This window comes from Dipodomys merriami, unplaced genomic scaffold (assembly GCF_024711535.1).
Source record: "Dipodomys merriami isolate MVZ:Mamm:240054 unplaced genomic scaffold, mDipMer1.0.p SCAF_7, whole genome shotgun sequence".
Lineage (NCBI taxonomy): Eukaryota > Metazoa > Chordata > Mammalia > Rodentia > Heteromyidae > Dipodomys > Dipodomys merriami.
The window spans coordinates 69,880,121-69,899,644 of NW_027206290.1; the positions used below are offsets into that span (position 1 = coordinate 69,880,121).

A 19,524-nucleotide genomic window follows, 5' to 3' on the forward strand; every position below is an offset into this window, starting at 1 on the left:
GCTTTATAGTTGGCAAGTCTCCACCGAGTCATGCCTACAGTTTAGCATTTTATTTGTTAATTAGAGAAGTCTCACAGATTTTTCTGCCCACACTGGCTTCTAACCATGGTCCTCTTGGTTTTAGCCTCCGTAGTAGCTAGGATTGTAGGCATAAACCACAGTTCTAGGCTCAGTTACTCTTCTCTTCCAGTTATTCTCCCCTCTTTTCCCCTCCTTTCTCCTCCCTAATTGGAGATAGGAGTCTCACAGACTTTCCTGCCTGGGTTGACTTTGAATCTTGATCCTTAAATATCAGCCTTTTGAGTAGTTAGGATTATAGGCGTAAGCCACTGGCACTTGGCTATTTGTTTACCACTTGAACCATGGTACTACTTCCAGGTTTTTGGGGTTAGTTTATTGGAGATAAGGATGTAACTCAGTGGCAAAGTGCTACCCTAGCAAGTGCAGGTTTCTGGGTATTTCCCCAGTACCAAAAAAGAAAGAAAGACCAAAAAAGAATACGGTTAAAAAAATAAAAAGAATCTCTTGAACTTTCCAGCCCGGGCTGGCTTTGAACCGTGATCCTTAGATCTCAACTTCCTGAGTAGCTGGTATTATAGGTGTGTGCCATCAGTGCCTGGCTATGTATTTTTGAGACAGTGTTTTTATATAGCCCAGTCTGGCCTTTAACTCACAATCCTCCTCCCTCAGCCTTGGTTTGGCGGGACCACAGGTGTGTGCTACCACATCCAGCCAATTCTGAGCTCTTTATCTTCCTCAACTCCCTAGTGAGAACTTAGGCTCTGAGGGAGATCAGTCACAAGATGGATTTACTTTGTTTCTCACTCAGGCCATGGAGAGTAAACTGCTTGTTGGAGGAAAAAATATAGTAGACCATACAAATGAACAGCAGAAAATCCTGGAGCAGAAACGGCAGGAAATTGCAGAGCAGGTAATTTTGCATTTTTATCTGGGGAGAATGGGCGGGCCACCCAGCTGATCTCTGTGGTATATGACTGTCCTCCAAGAGAATGGAGTTGTGATGTGTGTCGGCTTCATGCTAGCTGGAGACTAACTGGGATCACCTAGCCCCTACTCTTTTTTTTTTTTTTTTTTTTTGGGTCCGGTCATGGGGCCTGAACTCTGGGCCTGGGCGCTGTCCCTCAGCTCTTCAGCTCAAGGCTAGCACTCTACCACTTGAGCCACAGCGCCACTTCCGGCTTTTTTCTTTTTGCTTATGTGGTGCTGAGGAATTGAACCCAGGGCCTTGAGCATGCAAGACGAGTGCTCTACCACTGAGCCACCTTCCCAGCCCAGCCCCCTACTCTTATACTGGCATAGTCTCTAAGCAAGCTGATGAATTTTGTGATATTGCTCAGAAACGTCGAGAAAGAGAAATCCAGCAACAGATGGAAAGTCGAGATGAGGAGACCCTGGAACTTAAAGAGACATATAGCTCATTGCAGCAAGAGGTGGACATCAAAACTAAAAAACTCAAAAAGGTAGGAAAGGATGGAGGCCAGGCAAGGTGCCTTGAGTCCTAGAAGCAAGGGAGAGCCCTGTTCTTTGATGGCCTCTCTTCACCTGCCTCTCCCCGGTTCCAGCTCTTCTCCAAGCTTCAGGCAGTGAAAGCTGAGATCCACGACCTCCAAGAAGAACACATCAAGGAGCGCCAAGAGCTGGAGCAGACTCAGAATGAGCTCACCCGGGAGCTAAAGCTCAAGTAAGTGCTGCACCTTGCATAGCCTCCAGCCACTGCTGGATCTCTGGCCTTATTTATCAAGAAACCTCCTTGGGGACAAGTCCTCTGTCCACTTCTTGCCAACTTACCTTATACCACCTTACTGTCTTCTGTTTTTTTTTTTTTTTTGTCGGTCGTGGGGCTTGAACTCTGGGCCTGGGCGCTGTCCCTCAGCTCTTCAGCTCAAGGCGAGCGCTCTACCACTTGAGCTACAGCGCCACTTCTGGTTTTCTGGTGGTTTATTGGAGATAGGAGTCTCATGGTCTCACCTGCCCGGGCTGGCTTTGAACCGCGATCCTCAGATCTCAGCCTCCTGAGTAGCTAGGATTACAGGCGTGAGCCACCAGCGCCCGGCCTGTCTTCTGTTTATACCTGAGAAAGTTGTCTCTAGGATGTGACCGAGTTCTCTTCTATACTGTTATGTTCCCCCTGTTGTTTGGTGCCTGGGTGCTGTCCTGAGCTTGTTTGCTCAAGGATACTGCTCTACCACTTTGAGGCACAGCGCTACTTTTTGTTTTCTGGTGGTGTTGGAGGTAATAGTCTCATGGACTTTTCTGTCCAGGCTGGCTTCAAGCCATGATCCTCAGATCTCAGCCTCCTGAGTAGCTAGGATTATAGGTGAGAACTGCCAGTATCCCACTTCCATTCTACTTTCTTTCTTTCTTTCTTTTTTTTTTTTTGGTCGGTCATGGGGCTTGAACTCTGGGCTTAGGCCCTGTCCCTGAGCTCCTCAGCTCAAGGCGAGTGCTCTACCACTTGAGCCACAGCTCCACTTCTTGTGAAATTTTTCTGAGTGGTCTAATGGACAGTCAAGTGCACTAGATTCAGGTACGCTTTGAGAACCTTTGGACATCTGAGATCTGGGCAAGATTTTCTTTTTCACCAGTCTTAGGGCTTGAATTTAGGGCCTGGGTGATGTTCCTAAGCTTTTGTATTCATGGTAGCTCTCTACCACTTGTGAACCACAGCTGCACTTCTCGCTTTTTTGGTAGTTAATCAAATTGGAGGTAAGAGTCTCACAGACTTTTCTGGCCATGTTGGCTTTGAACTGTGATCCTCAGATCTCAACTTCCTGAGTAGCTAGGATTATAGGGGTGAACCACCAAGTTCTGGCTGAGATTTTCTTCCTCCTCCTTCTCTTCTACCTCCTTCCCCGCCCCCCTTCTCTTCTACCTCCTTCCCCGCCCCCCCCCTCTGCTTTTTGCTGGTGGAGATAAGAGTCTCATGGACTTTTCTGCCTGGGCTGGCAGAACTCAGATGTTTTCTACATTTTTTTTTTTTTTTTTTTTGTCAGTAATGGGTCTTGAATTCTGCTGGGCTTGAGTGCTGTCCCTCAGCTCTTCAGCTCAAGGCTAGTGCTCTACCACTTGAGCTACAGCCCCACTTCTGGTTTTCTGGTGGTTTATTAGAGATAAGAGTTTCACAGACTTTCCTGACCGTGCTGGCTTTGAACCGTGCTGGCTTTGAACCGCAATGCTCAGATCTCAGCTAACCTGAGTAGCTAGGATTACAGGCGTGAGCCACCCGTGCCTGGCAGATCTTTTCTACTTCTAGGCAAGCACTCTACCACTTGCTCTATGCCTCCAGCCCTATATCTTTTTTGTATCTTTTGAATAAACAGTGAATCAGTCTGGACTTCTATGTACCCTATACCTCTGTGGTATTTGTTCTGTGTCTCATAGTAACACCCTTTGGGCTTATATCCTTTCTGAGGTTTGGAAGCATGGTTGCAGAGATGGGAATGGTCACCACTGTGGAGAGATGCAAACTAGTTGCCTAGTTTGATTTATTCATTCAGTCATTCATTCAGGGTCTTGATGTGGGTTCCAGGCTAGCCTCAAATTTATAGTCTTGCCTCAGCTCCTAAGAGCTGAGATTACAGGTGTATATCATCATGCCCCAGCTGTTTGATGCTTTTCCTCAGCACTGGTTATGTAGAGAATCTTCTCAGGAATAGTCTTCATTCTTAGTGCATTAAGAGACTGAATGAATAGTCTTCATTCTTAGTGCATTAAGAGACTGAAATTGGGGGCTGGGAAGGTGGCTCAGTGGTAGAGTGCTTGCCTTGCACGCATGAGGCCCTGGGTTCGATTCCTCAGCACCACATAAGCAGAAAAAGCTGGAAGTGGTGCTGTGGTAGAGCACTAGCCTTGAGCTGAAGAGCTGAGGGACAGTGCCCAGGCCCAGAGTTCAGGCACCATGACTGGCAAAAAAAAAAAAAAAAAAAAAGAGACTGAAATTGTTCCTGCTTTTCATCCTGGTTTGTTAAAGTGGCCAGTTTTCAAGCTTGGGTAACAAACTGAGGGACTACAGGGAGACTTTTTACTTTCTAATTTGTTTTTGTTTTTTGTTTTTTTTTGGGTCCGGTCGTGGGGCCTGAACTCTGAGCCTGGGTGCTGTCCCTCAGCTCTTCAGCTCAAGGCTAGCGCTCTACCACTTGAGCCACAGCACCACTTCTGGCTTTTTTCTTTTTGCTTATGTGGTGCTGAGGGATTGAACCCAGGGCCTCAGGCACGCAAGGCAAGTGCTCTACCACTGAGCCACCTTCCCAGCCCTTACTTTCTAATTTGTGTTCAGCATTTTGGAAAACAGGGACCTGGCTTAGCAGCACTGGTGGTTCACTGACAGATACCCTGGGTATCCAATATTCACCCTAGGATAGCTCTGCACTCTGTTTTCAGTCACATCATCATGCTGCTCATCCTGGGTGTCAATACTGGCTCCATATTCCTGGGAGGGACTATACATAGTACTGATTGTTGTAGAGTGCTGCATCGTTAACTTCTTTGTCTAAGGGAAGGGACTAGATGCCCTTGACATCCATATCCCAGCTCTGTGAAGGATTTTAGGCCCATAATAACAAGCTCAGTAAATGTTTGCTGACTGACTTGACTCTTAACTGATTACTGTGGATTCATTATGCCAAATAACCAACACTGTTTTGTTTATTTGTAAAAATGGTATTGTTGTATTACCCAGGCTGGGCTCAAATGAACCACCTGCCTCAGCCTCCTAAGTAGCTGGGTCTATAGGTATGCATCACTGCCCTGGCTGTGTATGTATTCTTCATCTGTTTTCATTTGTTTTTTTGTGTGTTCTTATTATAGGCATCTTATTATAGAAAACTTCATCCCTCTGGAAGAAAAGAATAAAATTATGAATAGATCTTACTTTGATGAAGAGGAAGATCATTGGAAATTACATCCTATAACCAGACTGGAGTAAGTCACTGCTAACTTTAAGTAAACTTACAAGAGGGAAGGAGGGAAAAAGAATGTTGATGTCTGGATGTGGCTGCAGAGTGGTGGAGGAACAGAGTTTGATTCATTTCAACTTTTACTTTGTGGCTGCCAAGGTCCATGGGGTAAAAGTTTGGTACTGAATATGATATTAGGAATTTGGAAACTTTGTCACTTGTAACAAAATCCTTTGCCATATTCCTGAGTTTGCATTTTCTCTGTCAGGTGAAGTTTTCTAGGCCAAATAAGGGGCAGTACAGAGTGTTAGGTTGTGTTGGTCTGCTCCTGGGCCCTGCTGGGGAGATGGAATGGGGAGTATGGGTAGCTATGCTTCATGGCTGCTGTGTAACTGGTGCATGCTTGGGATCCCTTCCAGCTTAAAAGAAGCAGGATTCTCACATATGAATCAGATAGCAGCTCAAGCAGAAAGGCTAAACAGCTCCTTCCCCACTTCCATCAACCTCAGTCTTACAAGTTACTCATTGGGTCTGTCTTGGTCAGAGTCTCTCTGAGTGGTTGTCCCACTAGCCTGGTCTGGGGCTGTGGGGTGTTCTCCAGCAGGGCCTTAACTACTGCAGTTTGTTTGCAGGAATCAGCAGATGATGAAGCGGCCAGTCTCTGCTGTGGGGTACAAGAGACCCCTGAGCCAACATGCAAGAATGTCCATGATGATTCGGCCAGAGGCCCGATACAGGGTAAGCATGTTGTTTATGGGTTTTTCTCCTCTATCTTTTGGAGGAGTGTAGATTATACATAAATCCTTAGACACCATTCTTCAAACTTCTGTACTCTGACTCTTTCTAGAGATACTGAGAACATATATTGTTATAGCAGATAACAAGAAAATAATAAATAGTACGTGGAAAGTAGAGTAAGATTTACCAACAAGGTTAAGAAGCGAGTACAAATATCCTGTCCATAATGAACAGAGCTCTCTCTCTCTCTTTGTTCTTTTCCTGCTCTCTCTGCTCTTTTCTAGCTCTTTTCTCTCTCTTTCCTCTCTCTTTGCTAGCTCTCTCTCTTTTGCCAGCCGCGTGGAGTGCCAACCTTGCCTGGTCCCAGCAAGTCTACTGAATAAACCTATCCCTTACCTGAATACCACGTGCGTGGTGCAGTTCTTACTCGGCTACCTCTTTTTAAAAACCTAACATAAATGGTGCCGTGACTTGCATAATGAACAGAAAACATTAACAGGAAGGTTCAAGATGGTTCTATGGAAGCCTTGGAAAGAACACAAATTTCTGATATGAGAATATGAGCTTGTGGGTTTCCATCATGTAGTCATTGAAAATGACATAAATAAGAGCTGGGTACTGGTGACATGCCTGTAATCCTAGCACTCAGGAGTCTGAAATCTCCAATTAACCAGGCACGCACGCACGCACGCGCGCGCGCGCACACACACACACACACACACACACACGAAAGAAAAGGAAAACAAAGATGACATAATTTGGGATTATTCAACAACCTCAAAATACTTTCTAGTAAAAGTGCTATAGAGACTAGTAGTTCACACCTATAGTCCCAAATACTTGGGTGTCAGAGATTAGAGGATTGTAGTTCAAAGTCAGACCAGGCAAAAAGATAATAAAGATCCCATCTCAATTAAAGCTGGTCATGATGTTCCCAACCCCTATTACTCCAACTATGAGGAAGGTAAATAGAATTTCAGCATAAGCCAGCCCAGGCCAAAAAAACTTGAGATCTTACTCATAACATGTAACTCAGGCTGGAGGTGTGGCTCAGGTAGAGCACCTGCCTAACAACCTCAAAGGGAGAACCTATCTCAAAATAACTAGTGCCAAAAAAGGACTGGAGGCATTGTTAACAAGTGTAAGAACCTGAGTTTAAACTGCAGTACTGCTAAAAAAAGGAGGGGGAGGAGGAATAGGAAGAGGGGGGGAGGGAGGGACTGGAGTTGTAGCTCAGTGGTAGGATGTGCCAATGCCCTGGGCTTTTATCTCCCAATACTGAAAATTAAAAAAAAAAAAAAAAAACCAGTTTATTCTGGGAACATATGAATCTAACTACCTAATGCAAAATATGTGAAAATGTGAACTAGCTATTCTGGTTAGTGGAAGTATACTCAATTTAAATTTCCTTCTTCTTGCTTATATCTTGTAAATATCAACAGCCAGTATTTTTTTAATGAAAGAGTTTTCACTTAAGAAATTTTAACTGCTTTTGGTGTTTTCTTGGAGTCAAAACAAAACAGAAGATTAAGATAAAGTAAGTCTTCAGAGTCTGTTCTTCCTGGCACTGAGTTACTTAAAATAAAGAAAATAAAAGCAAAAGCAAACAGCTTGCTAAGGTGTGATTTTACACAGAGACAGATGAACGGTAGGTCAGACAGGATCCTCAAAAAGCATTTTTCTAAGTTGTAGATATGGTGCATATCTTACCAGTTAAACTGGTGGTTTAAACTTAGAAAAATGACTTTAAAGCCTACAAATCAAACACATGGTTCTCCAGAGGCCTAACATGACCCACAGCTAGAATTTAATTCCAAGATTCTCAAATGTTCTTTATTACTGAGCATATGTTATCAGCAGAAATTCTATGCACATCTCAATCTCTAAAATTGATGAATGGGGCCTCCCTGTCCTCACCTTATTGCATTGCCCCTTCTCCCTGCCCTCTCAGGAGACCTGCAGCCGACTCCTCTTGCTGGAGGGAGTCAGGGAAGAAGATGACATGTGTATTGGTGATCTTCCCCCTCTACCCTTCAAGACACCACAGGACATCAAGTGAAGGAGTTAGTCTATAAGGCCAGTTATAAAGTAGGGCTAAATCTGGTGTGGAATGACAGGCACAGCCATGCCAGGCCCAGCCTCCACATGCCATAGGCCAGATGCCTCCTTCCTCCTGTAGCTGAAAAGCCTGTGTAAGAGACTATGGGTGGTGACAGTTTTCTTCTTTATACTCTTTTGTATTTATTTTAAAATTGTCTGCAATAAATAGGTTTTTTACTTAATTTTTCTCTAATAACTACTCTTAGGGCATAAGACATGTTCATTGATAAAATAAAAATACAGAAAAGCATAGAGTATAAAATCATTTTTAATCCCATTAGGAAAAAAATGAAATTGTTCGTTCTAGGCAGGCTCTTGGCAGGCTCTAAGTAGCAAAGCAGTGTGCAATTCCGCTCTCAGAGGGATTCTAGATTGCTTGGACTCTCTGTGTCTGATGGAGGCCAACTTGGCTGGTGATGGTTGTGTTTCCACAGGCCGAAAACATTGTGCTCTTAGAGCTGGACATGCCTAGCCGGACTACCAGAGACTATGAAGGTCCAGCCATTGCTCCCAAGGTCCAGGCTGCACTGGATGCAGCTCTGCAGGATGAAGATGAGATACAAGTGGATGCATCATCCTTTGAAAGCACGGCAAATAAGAAATCCAAGGCCAGGTAAGTGGCTTTTGGTGACCTGTTACTTGGGAGTTGAGGCAGGAGGGCTGGGGTTGAGGTAGGAGGGCCAGTGTTGTAGGCCAGCTTGACCCTCCCTCAAAAAAAAAAGTCTGGAATACAGTTTAATGTAGAGTGCTTGGTTAGCATATGTGTGATCCTGGTTTGATTCCTCGCAACACACATACACATACACACACACACATGAGCACCATTGAACAAGGACAAAGTAAGATCATACTAGGTTTTGTTGCCTTATTTCTCTTATGTTTATTCACTTATTCCATTATCATCATCATTATTACCACAATTATTTATGATTGATTCAGGCCTACTGAATTACAGAATAACTAATAATCCAGTTTCTGCCAGATGCGAAGTACTTCTAATGGCTTTATAGGAACTCTCTTAATGATTTCTTGTAAAAATAAAATGTCATCATCAGCCCCATTTTATAAGAAAACCAAGACTTGGTGAATTAGAGAAAGTAGCCAGGTCCAAGGAATCTCAGCAAGGGAGTCATAGAGCCAGCATAGAAGCCTGGGTCTATCTTAAGTAATACATAGTCCAGGCTCTGAGCCTTCATGCTAACTTTACCTCATCTACTTGACATGAAATTAGAATTCTACAGTATTCAAGTCTAGGTTAGAAGTTTAAGGAAACTGGGTATGGTGTGACATGCCTATAATCCCAGCACTTGGAAGGCTGATACAGGAGCATTTAGAGTTTAAGGATAACCTAGCCTATGTAGTGAGACTGTTTTTTTTTAATTTTTAATAAGTTTTTTTTTTTATTGTAAAAATACCGTACACAGCGAGGTACTGAGTACATTTATTATTAAGCATTGTTGCCTCCTTTGTTTCCCCTTACCATCCCTGCCCTGCCATCTCCTCCCCACCCCCTCTGTTGTTTTTTGTTTGTTTGTTTGTTTTTTTGCCTGTTCTGGGGCTTAAACTTAGGGCCTGGGCACTGTCCCTGAGCTTCTTTTGCTCAAGGCTAACACTATAGCCTCAGCACCACTTCTGGCTTTTTCTGTTTATGTGGTACTGAGGAATAGAACCCAGGACTTCATGCATGCTAGGCAAGTTTCCCAGCTCAACGAGTCCCTATTTTTTTTTGTCAGTCGTGAGGCCTGAACTCTGGGTCTGGGCGCTGGCTATCCCTCAGCTCTTCAGCTCAAGGCTAGCGCTCTACCACTTGAGCCACAGCACCACTTCAGGCTTTCTCTGCTTATGTGGTGCTGAGGAATCAAACCCAGGGATTCATGCATGTAAGGCAAGCACTCTACCACTGAGCCACCTTCCCAGCCCTGAGACCCTATATTAAAAACAAAACAAAAAAATCTCTCATTTTAATTATTTTTATTTTTATGAAAACAAATGAGTAGAAACAAATAATGAAAAAATTCTACCCAGAAACAAGTTACTGGTCCTGGGGCTTGAACTCAGGGCTTAGATGCTGTCTCAGGTTTTTTTGGCTGAAGGCTACTAGAGCTCTATCACTTGAGCCATAGTCCACTTCTGGTTTTTTTGATCCTTAATTGGAGATGAGTCTCATGGACTTGCCTGCTGGGCTGGCTTTGAACCTTGATCCTCAGATTTCAGCCTCCTGCGTAAGCTAGTAGCTAGGATTAAAAACATGAGCCACCAGCACTTGCCACAAGTAAGTTTTTGAGAAAAAGTGTTCCTCTGTTGCCAACGCTTGTCTTAAAGTTCTGCCTCAGCCTCCCAAGTAGCTGGGACTTACAGGTGTGTACCACCATACTGGCTTAATATTTGTTACTGATTGGGAGAGGATAGTCTGGCTTTTTTTTAAAATATTTTTTAAATTGAGATTAAGTGATTATATAAATTTCACAGATTTCACAGTAGTGTGGATAGTAATACTTAGTTAAGTCACAAACACATTTTAACCTTCACAAGGCAGATAGTCTGGCTTTTTTTTGTTGTTGTTGGTCGTGGGGCCTGAACTCTGGGCCTGGGTGCTGTTCCTCAGCTCTTCAGCTCAAGGCTAGTGCTCTACCACTTGAGCTACATACAGCGCCACTTCCAGCTTTTTTCTTTTTGGCTTATGTGGTGCTGAGGAATCGAACCCAGGGCCTCATGCATGCAAGGTAAGCGCTCTACCAGTGAGCCACCTTCCCAGCCCCAGCCCAGTCTGGCTTTTAACAGTGAACATCAGTCTCTCACCTCTGGTCTTGTACCTCTGTTGGCTGGCCTGTTGTTCCCACCCAAGTTTGAGGCTTGGCCAGCTTAGTGGGTTTATTGTTTCAGGGTATTCTGGCTTTCAGGTCATTGAGAAAAGGCCACCTTCAAATGTTGTTTATGGCACTTACAGATGTGTAATATCCACATGTGCTTAACTTTTGCAGGCCTAAGAGTGGCAGGAAGTCGGGGTCCTCATCCTCATCCTCAGGAACCCCTGCATCTCAGCTTTATCCACAGTCTCGGGGGCTGGTTCCCAAGTAACACCAGTGCCCCCTCTCCCAGGCTGTGAACAGCATTGCCTTCTGAGAGAAGAGATGAGCACAAAGCTGCAGAGAGGACTTGAGCCCAAACTCAGAACCGTTCCCCTGAGGAGAAGTGATGGCCTCTTTGCAGATTAGCCAATTTAATCTGGTGGAATGTGCTGGTCCAAATCTGGCACTCAGCTCCTCTGGGAAACGCCCTTTAAATTGCATCTCAGAAATGCATGGGTAAGGTAAAGTGCAAAGTCTAAGTGGACTGCAAGAGATTGACCATGACCTTGCTTCCTTTCTTCCTTGCCTTCCTCCTTTCCTCTCCCCTCTCCTTTTCTAGCCTATTCTTCACATTTGGCTCCTTTCTTATTAAACCATAGGGTAGAGTCAGTGGTCTCTCAGGACCATGTATGGTGGAGCCTCAGTTTAAAATGACAATGAGGTCAAATGTGAAAGCCCTGGAACTTGAGTAGGTATCTGTTCTTGTACGGGGAAATGAGAAATCTCATGTGGATCAAAGCCCTAAGGGGGCATGACCAGCAATTTAACTTCTGTGGGCCTCAGGAAGAACTGGATCTGTATTTGGGATCTGCTGAGTGAGGGGATATCCCCCAGTCCCTGATCCCGAAGGGCTTATTGCCAGGAGCAGAAGAAAGAGCATTCATTCCCTTTGCCTCCTTGGAGACTCAAGGGACCAGTTTCTTTAAAACCTCAACACCATGACCATTGTCAGAGACCTGTCTATAAGCTGGTGCCATGTTCATTCACCATGTCACTTTACTCTTCCTTTGTCACCATCTTTCCCTGTGCCTCCATACTCGAGTGTCCTCCAGTAGGTCCACCCTCTGCCTCCAGAGTGTGCTCTGCAAAGGGTCTGTTTTGTAGAAGGGATGCTTACTGACTTCTCTGTATGTGATTAGAGTTGGGAGAAAGCCACATATAGGGACATTTTTGAAGTCCTTGTTTTGTTACATATTGGCAGAGCAGAAGGGTAAGTAGGCAGATGCAGAGGTAGAGACAGAGACAGGAGACTCAGAGCTGGGGGTGGGGGAAGACATATAGATGGAAACAAAAGAATGCCAGAATGCTGCCTGCCTTCAGCTTAAAACTCCTAGAACTGTGGCTCTGCCAGGTAAGCTGAAGGGGCTCAAAAGGAGAGGCTGGGTAGCTGAATAGGCTCAGAGGAGAGAGTTCGCAATTCCCGTTTACATAGACTAGTTGGTTTTGTTTGTAAGTTTTAGTTCTTTGTATTATTGAGATTCGAAACTTTGTTTTATGTTGGTCGTTAAGTGAAAAGTTATTCATTTCTCCCCCAAGAGAAGCTCATAAAAAGGTGTGGGTGTATGAGCACAATGGGGCCTGTTCTCTCTGTCCACAGTGTGTGTGCAAGAGAGACAGAAATCAAGAACTCACCCAGTTGTAGAAATACACTAATGTGCAGTTGTTGCCCATTGAATGACTAATCCAGGCTGGAAAGTGTTTCCACATGGGTGTCTGAGTCCATGAGCCAAGCCTCAGGGGACAGACTGAGTTCCCATGTCTGTCACACTGGTGCACCTTGCTGGCACGGTGCCTCAGGAAGGTGGCAGCTCAGGTGGGCCCTGAGTAACATTTTAACTCAGCTGCTCAGTCCCGAGGACACATTTCTGGATCAGAACCTGTGGGAACCAGGAGGGAGCCAAGTGCAATGTCTGAGCATTCTGCAGAATAGAGATCCGCCTGCTGTCTGTAGTGTATATTTTCTTCAGTAACCATTTCTTCAGACCCCAGGACCCCTAGTCAGCAGTTCCCAGGACATAATGCAACCATCCCTCATCTTTCCTTGGGACCAAACCCGATTTCTTCCTTATGTGTTAAGAATTTGCCTGCTTAATAGAAACCAAATGATGAGCTGTGTGGCCTCAGACAATTATCGGCTGGTGACATGTGTTCCTCACACCACATTTCTTTACAGCTAGTCTGAAAATGTAGCAAACCTGAGAACTGAAAACTGCAGATAACGCTATACCTTAATACTGATGTTTCAAGGTGGCTCTAGAGACCCAGGGTAGTTAAGTGACATGTAGAACCTTTCCAAGAAGGCACAAGAAGCAGCCAGGCTGACCGGCAAAACCCATACAGCCTTGCTTTGTTCTACTGTGTTCAGATAGTGGTCCGTGAGGACTCAGTAGAAGGACGTGCCCATGTGGAGCTGAACATGTTTCTTCCCAAGCAGTCTCCGGTGCTTTTCTTCTCTCAAAATGGATCCGACAAATACTTGAGTAGAACAGATGGTAAAACGTCTTGCTGCCACCAGAACGCTGCTGCTCTGGGTTCTGAATTGAGCCAAATGTGTAGCAGGTTTTCATATCTGTAGTCCTGGTAGGATATCCTGGACAGCGGAGGGCCTCATGCCAGTGGCAGTTAGTGAAGTCTGAAAGAAATCTTCAGCAGGATAGAAGAAGACCATCTGGGAGAAGGAGTTTGAGACTGTGTATGCAACTCTCTTATCAGAATGTATCTAGCTTTATACTTTCAAGTCACACATCTCCCAGACCCCTGGATTCAGAACCCAAGGATGCAAAATCAAGGATCATAGGCATGAAGCACTTTCTAAGGACTGACATAGTTTCGAGTTGTTCCCCGTCTCCTGCCTGCATGCTGTTTGAATGCTCCACCCACACCTCCATGACCAAGGGCGCCAGAGTGTTCTACAGCTCAGGCCTGGGCTGCTCTCTGCTTTTCCCGTCTGACTCTTATAAGTCCTCCCTCACTGAATGTAGACTCATTGCCAAGTTCCTGAGAAGTGTCAATTCCCTGTTAACACAGGACATCACTGTACCTCACATTGCCCACTTGAGGTCCAGGTGTATTGTCAACAACCCTGTGGACCACCCTGACATCACCAGTGGATGAGACTGGGGCGATTAATACACTCTAAAAGCCATACTTAAAGTGTTCGGAGAGAACTAGATAAGAATAGGGTGTCTGGCAGTTGTCTTACCATGCAAGGCTCTGTCTTGTATTGTTTCAAAACCTGGCACCTCTCTCCCTGCCCTTGTTTTTTGAATGCAATGCTTCTGAGGTTATTTCGGAAAATAACAATCCTGGGCAGGATCCTGGGCAGGAGGTGGTGGGCTCTATGGCTCCTTGGAGTTACTATTGATCTTGACCTTCTCTTTGGCTACCTTTAGACAAAGAATATGCCAATACTTGGGGCTCTAAGTTTTACAATTGATATTTATTTGTGTCATCTCTTTGTCTAGGAATGTAAAAGTGATTCTAAACTAAGATGTGTAATAAAAATCAATCAGATTTATTGTACCTACAAAAAGATGTCCTCAAATGAGTAATGCTTTTGAAAATGATGTGCCTATAGTGACACACTGCCATTTTCTTTAAACATTTTCAATTTTTCTAGATTAAGGGGAGAGGGAGTAGAGAATCAAGATCAGGTTGCAGGCAGGTGCTGGTGACCCATGCCTGTAATCCTAGCTACTCAGGAGTGTGAGAGCTGAGGATCACTGTTCAAAGCCAGCAGGAGAGTCCATGAGACCTTTATCTCCAATTAACTACCAGAAAACCAGAAGTGGTGCTGTGGCTCAAAGTGGTACAGCACTAGCCTTGAGCAAAAGAGCTCAGGACAGCACCCAGAATCTGAGTTCAAGATTCTTTTGGCTGACAAAAAAAAAAAAAAAAGCTGAAAGTAGAGCTGTGGCTCAAGTAGCAAAGTGCTAGCCTTCAGCACAAAAGCTCAGGGACAGTGTCAGACCCTGAGTTCAAGCCCTAGAACCAGTGTGCACATGCACATGCACGCCCACACACACAATTGAGTTGCAATGTTGATGTTTAAAAAATAGTGTAATGGGGTTGGGAAAGTGGCTTAGTGCTTGCCTAGCATGTATGAAGTCAGTACCACATACACAGAAAAATCCAGAGGTTAGCTGGGTGCCGGTGACTCACGCCTATAGTCCTAGTTACTCAGGAGGCTGAGATCTGAGGATCATGGTTCAAAGCCAGCCCGGGCAGGAATGTCTGTGAGACTTATCTCCAATAAAACACTAGAAAACTGGAAGTGGCACTGTGGCTCAAGTGGTAGAGCTGAAGAGTTGAGAGACAGTGCCCAGGCCCAGAGTTCAAGCCCCGTGACCGACCGAAAAAAAGGAAAAGAAAAGAAAAAGACAAAGGTGGTGCTGTGGCTTAAGTGGTAGATTGCTAGCAAAAGAAGCTCAGGGACAGTGCCCAGGCCCTGAGTTCAAGCCCCAGGACTGGCAAAGAAAAAAAAAAATAGTGTAATAAGGGAGAGATAGTACTTGGGATGAGACTTGATAGATTGCTTGCCTACCATGTACAAGGCCATAGCAGAACGTAAGGAAGAGAGGGAGGCATGGGGGAGGGAGCAGTGGAGGAGGAGAGGGAAAGATAAGTGCTTGTATATTTTTCCTTGGAGGTGCCTAAGATACTCAGGCCTGGGCAATAAGCATGAAAGGTTCTTTTTACTATCATGTTTTGTTTTTAAATACTTCCAAATTTATTATCTGTTATATGTTAATATATATCAATGACTTTCTTTTTTTTAAAACACAAAAGGGTTTTGTGTTGCTTACCACCAGGAAAGAAATACCAAAACTGGGTCACACTGTCATGTGGTTTTTTTCATACTCTTAGGCCTGCTGGGCTGCACCCAGAGGGTCCAGCACCCTTGCTGAAAAGGAGCACTGAGCAGGAGCTCAGATAGTATACTCTGAGCCGGATTTGAATTCTTGCATCACCATTCTACTAGCTCTGTGACTGTGAGAAATTTCATTTATCTCTCTGAACACTGGGGACCTTATCTGTCAAGTTAGGGAGATAATCTCCAACTTGCAGGGATTAGCAATGCATTGAAAGCAACAAGTAGGATGTGCCCTAAAGTCATTTCAGAAATGTGGTTACTGTTGTAATTAGGCCTTGATTTGTTTTTGTTTTTGGGGTTTTTTTTGGGGGGGTCCAGTCGTGGGGCCTGAACTTTGGGCCTAGGCACTGTCCCTCAGCTCTTCAGCTCAAGGCTAGCGCTCTACCACTTGAGCCACAGTGCCACTTCTGGCTTTTTTCTTTTTGCTTATGTGGTGCTGAGGAATCGAACCCAGGGCCTCAGGCATGCAAGGCAAGCCCTCTACCACTGAGCCACCTTCCCAGCCCCTGTAATAAGGCCTTGAGTAGAGAAGACACCATAATCAGTTCATATCACAAGAAACTAGAACTCAGTACTGGCCATGCCATCTCTAGAAAACCCTAAAGAAAAGCAGCTAACCACTTAAATAAGTAGTACCTTCTATGTACCAGACCATTCTGGTTTTTTGTTTTTGTTTTTGTTTGTTTCTTTGGTCGGTCATGGGGCCTGAACTCGGCCTGGGTGCTATCCCTCAGCTCTTCAGCTCAAGGCTAGTGCCCTACCACTTGAGCCATAGCACCACTTCTGGCTTTTTCTGCGTATGTGGTGCCGAGGAATCAAACCCAGGGCCTTATGCATGCAAAGCAAGCACTCTACCACTGAGCCGCCTTCCCAGCCCTGTGCCAGGCCATTGTTGGCACTGGATGGATAGATGCAGTGTTACCACAATTCCTACCCACATGGAGCTGGCACTTCAAATGAAGTGTCAACCAAATGCACACAGATATAGAATTGTGAATTTGATATGTATCATGAGGAGAATGGTGGGGGCTTGACATAGATGGGGAGGGTATTTCATTTCTCTGACCAAATGTATTCATGGTAAGATTTAGAAGACAGGAATCATCTTGGCAAGAGAAGAGAGATAGGAATTTGTGAAGAGATAGGGAATAGCATTTGTGAAGACCTTGTAGCACAAAGAAGTAACATGGTACATTTGGCAGCACTAGGAATGGAACCCAGAACCTTACACACATGCCAGTCAAGTGCTCTTCCACTGAGCTGTGACTCCAGTCCTGCTCTAGAGAGAAAGATATTGCAGGAAAATTATAGACCTTCAAAAAATTACCAAGAAATTTGCTCAGCACAAAAGGATAATGGCCTGTGTGACTTAGAGAAACATTTCTTTTTGTTTTTTTTTTTTGTCGGTCGTGGATCTTGAACCTCTGGGCCTGGGCACTGCCCCTGAGCTCTTTAGCTCAAGCAAGCACTCTATCACTTGAGCCAAGCACCACTTCCAGTTTTCTGGTGGTTAATTGGAGATAAGAGTCTCACAGACTTGGGCTGGGAAGGTGGCTCAGTGGTAGAGTGCTTGCCTTGCATGCATGAGGCCCTGGGTTCGATTCCTCAGCATCACATAAACAGAAAAAGCCGGAAGTGGCGCAGTGGCTCAAGCGGTAGAACGCTAACCTTGAGCTGAAGAGCTGAGGGTCAGCGCCCAGGCCCAGAGTTCAGGCCTCATGACCTGGACCCCAAGACTTGCCTGCCCGGGATGGCTTTGAACCTTGATCCTCAGATCTCAGTAGCTAGGATTACAGGCATGAGCCACTGGTGCCTGGCAAGAAACATTTCTTAATTGGGTTTCTTCATAGAATATGCTCAAACTGCATACTGGCCCCTTACCCTCTCCAATAGGTTGGCTTAGCTTAAATCATTATTGGTGGAGAATAGTCCTGAATCAGAAGGTAAGAGGTCAAAAGATGATTTGAATTAATTGAATATTAGAAATACCATAAGTTAGCCAGGTGCTGGTGGCTCATGCCTGTAATCCTAGCCACTAAGAAGGCTGAGATCTGAGGATCATGGTTCAAAGCCAGCCTGGACAGGAAAGGTGGTGAGATGCTTATGTCCAATAAACCACCAGAAAACTAGAGGTGACGCTGTGGCTCAAGTGGAAGAGCACTTACCTTGAGCTGAAGAGCTGAGGGACCAGTGCCCAGGCGCAGAGTTCAAGCCCCACGACCAAAAAAAAAGAAAAAAGACCATAAGTCTGGCTTTAGCCCTGGACTGATTCATGGGACCAATGCACAACAGGGTACTGGGATAGCTTGGACATTCCTGCCAACTCAGTTGTGTTCTCATATGGATTATTTCTGGGGGGAAAAATGATGAAATCTTTCAAACTATGTTTTGAACTTTGGGCTTATAATTTCATCTTGGGGCCTGTGATTTTGGAAGGTCCTCTTAGACTATGTTTGCCATCGAACTGAAGTTTGCTTCAAGAATCTGGTCTCCAGGGACCATGTGGTGGTCACATCTGCCACCTGGTCATTGGTGGTATGTGTCAAGGATATAACCGTAGCTCTTGCAGCTGTCCCATTTCATCCTCCGTTTTTATTACTAGCCTTGTGGTTAACCTGTCCTTGTGTGCTTCAGTTATCAGAGCCAACCAGGGACTTTAAGATAGAGTGTGGACTAGGTAGAGGGAGAGGCCACATGCCACAGCTCTAGGGACTATGTGGCCCACATATCTGTGTGTCAGGGATCTTGTCCTTGTGCTGGACTTCATAGCCTATGAAGTGTTGCTGCAAAGTCTGGTGTGCTGGAGTTAAGATGGAATGCAGAGTTGGGAAGGCTCTCCATTCCATGGCACATTTGGAAGATAGAGGGAAAGCCCATGGAGGCTTTTGGTGGTGGGTGGGAAGTGAAGCACAGCCCTGTGTACACTCCAGCATTTTCTCCTAAGCTAATATTTGAGATAACAAAGCAATTCCCCCCACATGCCTACTTTGTCTATTGTTCACACAGGTTTTCTGGGCTTGGCCAACAAATTCTATTCTGCCAGGAGTTTTCTGTGGCACAGAAGAGCATTCCAGGAGTGTTTCAGCTTGAATCCAAGGTCCTGGTACCCTTGGATTGGACCCAGGCATTCCCAGGGCAGAGATAATGTACATTTGGCAGTACTAGGAATGGAACCACAAAGCTAGCCCTTTGCTCAGACTGAGAGCTGAGAATTTAAACTTCTGTTGTTGGTTTGGGTGTTTAGGTTCCTAATCCAGGCAAACAAACATAACTTCCATATGCTATTTATGACTCTTGTGTCATGGTCTGTGCATTCTGCCCTTCCCAAACTCCATTCACAAATAAGAAAACTCAAGGTGAGCAGTGCCATTGATGTGGTATAGAGCGGGGTTGCAGCTTTCTAGTTCGGGCAAAGTTCCTTAACCTCCCTGGGGCCTCAGATTCTTCTACTGTCAAAACTGGATCAGAGCAAGTGTGCTATCCGTAGCTGATAAGAGTCAGACACAGAAAGGCTGGGAACAGTGCCTGGTATGTGGCAAGTACTCCCTGAATGCTAATTGCTGTGATGGTGTTCTCATTACTAGTCAGTTAAGGACAGTTAAGGATTCCATCACAGGTGGTACCTCCCATCTCCAAGGCCAGGGGTGGATTATTTGCAAGGGTAAAGATAAGACCACTGACCTGTTTTTAATTTTGTACCTTTTATAGGATCTGTACTTATGGAAAATCACATGTCCTCTTTAAGCCTCAGGCTGCCATCTGTAAAGTGGAAATAGAAAGCATTATTCATGGAGTTTTGTGGAGAATTTAGTCACTCATTTGTTTATTATAATTTTATTTAGGATATAGTTTTACTACATTGTTCAGGCTGGTTGAAACTCCTGGGCTCAGGTAATCCTTCCTCCTCATTCTCCCAAGAGCTGGAGACCACAGGTCTGGGCTTCTGTGCTCTCTTCTGCTTCCCTCCTCCCACCTCCCTCCTGCCTTCTGCTCTTCCTCCTTTTTACATTAGGGGAGGATTTCATTGTTACATTTCCACACAGGTTTA

At 44.9% G+C, this 19,524-nt stretch overlaps 1 protein-coding gene across 1 annotated transcript in view; it reads left to right on the forward strand.

Annotated features, from left to right (window-relative positions):
* The window catches only part of Kif3b (kinesin family member 3B), a 48,222-nt gene extending 34,087 nt beyond the window's left edge, over window positions 1–14,135 (forward strand). The window contains exons 3-9 of the mRNA XM_070007036.1: window positions 830–931; window positions 1,359–1,481; window positions 1,584–1,702; window positions 4,828–4,941; window positions 5,549–5,654; window positions 8,189–8,367; window positions 10,736–14,135. Coding sequence (XP_069863137.1) covers window positions 830–931; window positions 1,359–1,481; window positions 1,584–1,702; window positions 4,828–4,941; window positions 5,549–5,654; window positions 8,189–8,367; window positions 10,736–10,832 — 840 coding nt within the window. The 3' untranslated portion in view covers window positions 10,833–14,135. The remainder of the gene's footprint in view (window positions 1–829; window positions 932–1,358; window positions 1,482–1,583; window positions 1,703–4,827; window positions 4,942–5,548; window positions 5,655–8,188; window positions 8,368–10,735) is intronic.
* Window positions 14,136–19,524: the final 5,389 nt, after the last annotated feature.